The 7,177-nt window shown below is 41.9% G+C and overlaps 1 protein-coding gene across 1 annotated transcript; it reads right to left on the bottom strand.

Moving 5' to 3' along the window:
- Positions 1-450: 450 nt before the first annotated feature.
- On the bottom strand, positions 451-6,245 carry LOC147420017 (uncharacterized). The gene is made up of 4 exons (XM_086504357.1): positions 5,374-6,245; positions 4,201-4,476; positions 3,889-3,994; positions 451-2,048 (listed from the first exon to the last, which is right to left on the bottom strand). Exons 1-4 carry the CDS (start codon positions 5,521-5,523, stop codon positions 1,954-1,956), a joined length of 627 nt encoding a protein of 208 aa, XP_086360483.1. The 5' UTR covers positions 5,524-6,245; the 3' UTR covers positions 451-1,953.
- Positions 6,246-7,177: the final 932 nt, after the last annotated feature.

Genomic DNA, 7,177 nt, shown 5'->3' with positions numbered 1-7,177 from the left:
ATTTGGAAGGACGCTTTCACGCTACATTTGTTCAAAGCAATGCCAGTCCATGTGACTACATTGCAACTAGAGCACCACCCAGCACAATGTAACGACTGCCTTGCAATCTCGTCACGGATTTGTTTCCCCTTGACAGCTGGTCCAATCGTGGCACATGCTTTCAAGATGCATGTGTAGGTCACTGCATCTGGAAGCATGCCTTCACTTTCAAGTGCTTGCTGGGTGTGATAGCCTTGTGCGTATGCTGTAATCAGTGCATTCCAACAGAGAACAGTCTGTGAAGGCAGCCCATTGGGCATTTGAGACCACCACAATTGGTATGTGTCCACTAGAACATTGACCAAAAAAATGTCATTCTGCACGACCCTGCCTTGCAATCTCTTCATGAATTTGTTTCCCATGTCAACTGCTCCAATCATGGCACATGCTTTCATGATGAATGCATAGGTCACTGCATTTGGAAGGACGCCCTGACGCTACATTTGTTTAAAGCAGTCCAAAGCATTTTTTCTCTACCAATCCATGTGACAACATTGCTACTTCTCTTATGCATGTCCACTAGTAACACTAGTAACGGCAATAGAAAAATATCTGCCTGCTAGCCACGCTGTAGGTGAGTGTGACTGGCAGGGCCAGTCACCCAACTCATGAGCAGGCTTGCAGCAGATCTTTAGGTATAATCAGCTGCATGCACTAGGGCTTCAACGCACACACACAGGCAGAGTGGTAGAGCGCTGGCCTGATGATCTCAAGGTGCCGGGTTCGAAGCTACCGTGTCGACTAGACGTCGAACCTTTTAGTAAACCGTTGCTGGCCAGTTGCAGTTGACTGGCAGCCGGCTCGGGCTGCCTCGCCACGAAGGCATGCAGGCCAATATTTAACCAACGCCACGAGTAACTCGTTTGCTTTTCAAAGCTCACCACATTTTCGTGAACGTGATCACTAGAGCATGTGAGAAGAAGATCATGTATGCTGGACACAAGTCCTAAGGGAGGCTACAAAAGCATCCATTTGGTGCTTGGCTCTCTAGTGGATAACCCAAGATGGAGTACGCCAGCTATCCATCCACAAAGGCTGCTATGCAACTTTAAGCTTAAAGTCTGGGTACCTAGGGCATGGCTTGCTTTTGCCCTTGTCTGACCACTTTGAGGGATCCATAAAATACTCCAGTGTCAGGTGCTTGCTCGGCGCCACCTTCTTGTGCATACCCTGCAATTAGTGCACTCCAAGAGGCAACATTCCGAGAAGGCATCCCATCGAGCACTTGTCACGCCTTTGAGACAGCATTGCACTTGGCATACACGTCCACTAGAACACTGCCCAGCACAAAGCTGTTCTGTAGCAGCAACCCCTGCCTTGCAATCTTGTCATGCATTTATTTCCTCTTGTCAGCTGCTCCAATCATGGCCTGTTTTCAAGGTGCACGTGCAGGTCAATGCATTTAGAAGGATGCCCTCAAGCAGCCCAGTGCTTGCTTGGCGTGACCTTCTTGTGCATATCCTGAAATCAATGCAGTCCAAGCGGAAACATTCCAAGAAGGCCCAGCAGTGCAACCCCTGCCTGAAAGCTTAGCTGATCTGATCGTGGCACATGCCTTTGAGATGCACGCGTAAATGGACATGGATGCTAAGTGCAGAGCTATCTCAGTGCCGTCCAAGACACAACATTCCGAGAAGGCCTGGCACAATGTAACCACTGCCTTGCAATCTCATCATGGATTTGTTTCTACTTGTCTGCTAGTCCGATCTTGGCACGTGCTTTCAAGATGCACACATACGTGACTCTATCTGGAAGGATGGATTAAGTGCTTGCTGGGTGTGACTACCTTGTGCATATGCTGCAATCAATGCATTCCAACAGACAACATTCTATGAAGGGATCTTATCGAGCATTTAAGACAACACTGCACTTGGCATGTGTCACTAGAGCATTGCCCAACACAATGTCATTTGGCTACATCCCTTGCCTTGCAATCTCATCATGGATTTGTTTCTCCTTGTCAGTTGCTCCAATCACGGCACATGCTTTCATGATGAACGTGTAGATCACTGCAAAAACGCAAAAATAGAAGTATTTAGAAATAAACTAGGAAATTACAGTCTCCTAAATCTTGTATGACCATGTAGCTTCAAATCAAAGGTGTGAATTTCTCCTTCCATCTTTTAATTGTATTCTGCCAAAATCTCTGATTGCAGCTTCGGGTAGTTTTTCATATGAACTGGGCATTTCTTTTGCAGGTATAAACCAATGACAATAGATATGAAGGTAGAATTAAGGAAGTTTAAGACCCTTCTTGCACGTCTAAACAAGAAGGAACACCATCATGATGGCCTTGCACATGCTACATGCGTTGGTGATCTTCATGGCTTGGGATTGTAGCAATACACAAGCTTGAGAGACCTCATTTCTGCTAATCATGTATAGAATAAGTCATTAGCGGCCCCCGTTTGATTCAGTGAATGCTTACAGGAGCCCTCAATATCAGCAAACCATGCAGGTGCCTTCATAATTGTGCATATGTGGTGTTTCCCTTTACAATGGATTTGCAAAAGGATATCTCTTTGTACATGGGAAGAAACATTCTGAATAAGTGACTATTACATTCAACATGCAAGCACGTGCATGTGCTGTGAGGACACCATTCCATTTGTAAATTCTGTGTGGGATTTTTAATGCATTGATACCCAATGACTCTCAGAAGTGCCTTCATACAAGAGTTATTGCTAATCAATCATCCAAACTGAATGGACACAGCTAAATCTTGCCATATTCAAAAATGATCTTACTAAAAACCAAATGCATATGACCAAATCTAGTTTGAAAATAGATCCACTTGACATGAAATAAATATAAGATACTATGACTAATGTATTGATGAATACTATAAACACTGATCTACCGTCATATTATCATCCCCCTAAAGTTGAACATATTCAAAGCACTTTCTGTTAAGCTTTTCAAAATCTGACTTGGTATAAAATAATGCAGTGTACTACAGTATCAAAATTTAAAAGGCACGCTGTCGCCCTGTTGCCCTAAAAAAAGAAATGGATGCCTGTGAAATCCTATCCCGCATGGTGAGGAAACAATAGTTTTTTGCAGACTCTGTTATAAATATTCCTAAACCTCATATCCATTCAATGTATTTTTCCTGTGAAGTTTGTGAAGTTGTGCATGTACACTAAAGCTGCTGGATGTAAGAAAAGACCCTTTTACACTCCTCTCAGAATCATCTTTAGAGCTCACTGTCATTTGTAGGTTCTATTTAGTCTCCAATTTATGGCCAACTCTGTTATTGACAATGAAATCACTGTTCACCCTAAAAAAAGGAGAGCTTTACATTTCAATGTGTTGTGATTCCGAATTTGGTGAAAGACCTGGGAACGAAGTTTATCAAGGTGGCTCATTTTTCACCCTGGCTACTGAGGCAAGGTACCTTCACAAAATTGAAACGCTTCTGTAATGGGAAACAAAACTGTTCCATGGGCACTATTTAAAACCTATCTATCACCCTATAAACCGACAAGCTAGGCCTGATTTGCTAGGAAAAGACCACTCTTTCTGTAGTCTGTAGACCTTCAAGAAAAGGTGTGCTCTTGCAAAATGGATACCCTAAGAAAAACTCCCTGCTGGTGTAAACTGTGCAATGAAATACAAAACAATAAGCAAGGAGACGCAATATACTTGTCCACCTGCTAATATGTATAACTCTCAATTTCAAAAATGACTTTGTCTTGGCTTCTCATTCTGTTCTCTTACTGCAGAATACCGATGTTAAAAGATAGTTAGGCAACGACAACTTAAATGCTGGTGCACTTTCAAATCCCTCTCTCACTGCAAAATACCAATATCTAAAATAGCAAGGCAACTACCATCTTTAATGCTTACCATCAACCAATAGTGCTTCCATTTCACTTGTTTCAACAAGCAACTCTCCCCTTGTCGCATCCACCATGGTAGACTCGAAATCAATGAATTGCGGACCATCATTCCACTTGACATCATGTGAAATTTTAAGAGTTGACACTCCACTTACATGCTTCCTCTACCTTTGAGCTTTATCCCGATATTATCATGTCTTTCATCATCGAGGGCTAGAAAGATTATGTTGGAATGCGGAATCCTTTCAACACCTAGCAACAAAGGGACATGTGTTCTTTGGAGTACTTCAAGTCTTTGATATGCTTTCTGTTCCCTCACCAAAGCAATCGATGCTTTCTCAAAGCGCACATCAAATAGCTTCGAAGCTATCTTCATCTCTTGGACATTCCCTTCTACGACATTCCCAAATTTTCCAGGGGCAATCATTGTTCCTAAAATACCTAAGTCCTCCATATCAAACGTTGGTATTTGCCCCAAGCTCTCCTCGCCATAAAATTGTACTTTTTGAACCACCTTCCTCGTTGTACCAGCCCTACAATGTACTTGTACAATCTGAATTGGACCTTTTGAAGATCTACCTGAACGTGTGACACTCTGTACTTGAGGGAGGAGCACCCGTTAACACCCCGGGGTGTGTCTTTTACTAGAAGCCTTGAGAAACTAGGCTCCAATTGACTGCTCGCGTTTTGTAAGATCTAGGATGAAATTTCTCTATGGAAGCATCATCAATCTTCACCATTGAGAAGACTCTAAGACTTTCAAATGACTACTTACTCGCTTGAAGAAGACCGTCTTGTTGTAATTGTTGATGAACCCATATTTGATCTCGTTCAAGGCCAAATATGGGTTCATCAACAATTACAACAAGACGGTCTTCTTCAGGCGAGTAAGTACTCATTTGAAAGTCTTTGAGTCTTCTCAATGGTGAAGATTGTTGATGAACCCATATTTGGTCTCGTCCAAGGCCATATCACCTAGCAGCTGTTGTATAACTTATGTGAGTTTCTTCTGATTTTTAGTGATAGCGAATGCTTTCTCCAAGGTTTCATTGGTAGCCAGGTCCCACAACCACGGACCTTTGGCCTCGCCGTTGTTAAAAATCCGAACGGACAATTGCTCGCCGTTGTTGAAAATCCGAACGGACAATTGCTGGCGATCACCCATGAGAGGATGTGGTTGGCTATCATCGAGACTCGGCAATCAAATTCAATGAAATGTTGATCTTCTAACCACCATTGACGCTTTGTAATCAACTGCCGATGAAGTGGGTGTTCGAGTGCAGTTGAAGGTCCATGTTTTTTTTGTCAGAAAGCATACCAAACACGTGAAGTGCTCCAAAGAACACATGTCCCTTTTGTTGTTAGGTGTTGGAAAGATTCCGCATTCCAACATAATCTTTTTAGCTCCTCTGATGAAGGACACGATGATATCGGGAAAAAGCTCAGAGACAAAAGAAGCATACCAATGGAGTGTCAAGCTTCAAAGCCTGACCGTGCGACACTCTGTACTTGAGGCAAGAGCACCCGATAACACCCCGGATATGTCTTTTACTAGAAGCCTGGAGAAACTTGACTGCTCGCATTTTGTAAGATCAAGGGCATAAAGAAATTTCTCTATGAGAGCATCATCAATCTTCACCATTGAAGACAACTCTAAGATTGCTGTTGCTGAAAATCTGAATGAAACAATTGATGGCGATCGCCCGCGAGAGGGTGTGGTTGGCTATCATTGACACTAACACTCAAATTCAACGAAATTCTAACTCTCTAACCCCGATTGGCGCTTTGGAACCAGCTGTTGATGAAGTGGATGTTCGAGTGCCGTTGGAGGTCCGTGTTTTCTTTGCGCAAAAAAACATTGACCTCCAATGGCACTCGAATACCTACTTCTTACTTCATCAAAAACTGGTTCCATAGTGTCAATGGTGGTTAGAGCATTTCGCTAAATTTGATTGATGAGTCTTGATGCAGCAAATCTAGCTACATCAAAAAGAAATTCCAACCATGGCCGAATCTCAGAGAAGCTTCTTGGAGCAAGAGGCTTCATGAAAGAGTTGCTATGTCATCAACTCAATCTCCTTGGTAGGTACAGAAACACAAACTGGAGTAGTTAATAGCCTGATCTGCGCTATCTCTATTTGTCTGCTTTCTGCAATGGCAGCAACCCTCCTCCCTTTTCCATGACCGCTGCTCACCTGCATCATCTCTACCTGTCTGCAATGGCGGAAACCCTCCTCCCTTTTCCGTGCTTACCTGCATCATCTCTATCTGTCTGCAATGAAGCAACCCTCAAACGTATCTAGGGTTAAGGGAGCATTCAGACTGCTCACCACTGCGACGTCAAACAGCCCTTTTTGAAGCAGCAGCTCATTCACACTGTTAGCGGTAGCAAAAGTTACAAAAAGCGACCAACTAAAAACTTGAGAACGTCCTTTTCTGCAATCTTGCTTTTACGGAAACAAGTGATTCACGAGGCCCACACAATTTCAATTTAACTATATTCTACTTTACTATTACTATATAAATGGCAATGGAAGTCTATGGTACACATGTCATGATATGGGTAGTTTTTTTCTTTTTCAAAACTCACAATATGTGAGTGTAGTGAATTAAAACCAAACAAGTGGAAGAATCACGTTGGCTTTCTAAAACAATAAGAAGTGATACTCATTACGTAGAGTTTAACTGGAATGAGTGTTTGGGAAGGATTGCCTCAGTTTAACCTTACCTAGATTGAAAATCGAGACTAGCTTATTGCAATCCATGGTAAAGGGAAGAAAAACCGGTGAAATATGAGAGAAAACAGTTCAAAAATCTTGCAAATTTCAAAATTTCTCCTAGTATTTTCAGTTTGCTTCTTTGTGACGATGAAACTCAGTCGGTGGCAAGAAAAGTAAAGCCATGTGAGGCTATGAAATAAAAGGTGAAATAAAAAGAACTCATTATATGTGTGTGTATAAATATAAATATAAATATAAATAAATAATTATATATGTGTATGTATGTATGTATGAATAGAACTTACTAGAATTATGCAAGATAAAGCTCCACTTTAGCATTCTAAAACAATAGAATGCAAAGAAAGTCAAGACATGTCAGGATGTCAACTGAAAGGCGAAATAAAAAGAACTATTTAATATTTTAAAATCAAAATAACATTCAAGGTGTAAGTCTCAATCATCAGTGAAAACATTGAAAGTATGCCTAACTCAACTCTCCTCTAAGGCTTCTTTTAGCAAGTCCTGGCTAATAGGGAAGCCACCTTGTTAACCCTCACGGACACCCTATCACTTTCG

The sequence above is a fragment of the Adiantum capillus-veneris genome, chromosome 28, assembly GCF_014529385.1.
Source record: "Adiantum capillus-veneris isolate H3 chromosome 28, ASM1452938v2, whole genome shotgun sequence".
Lineage (NCBI taxonomy): Eukaryota > Viridiplantae > Streptophyta > Polypodiopsida > Polypodiales > Pteridaceae > Adiantum > Adiantum capillus-veneris.
This window is presented reverse-complemented; position numbering and strand designations above follow the sequence as displayed.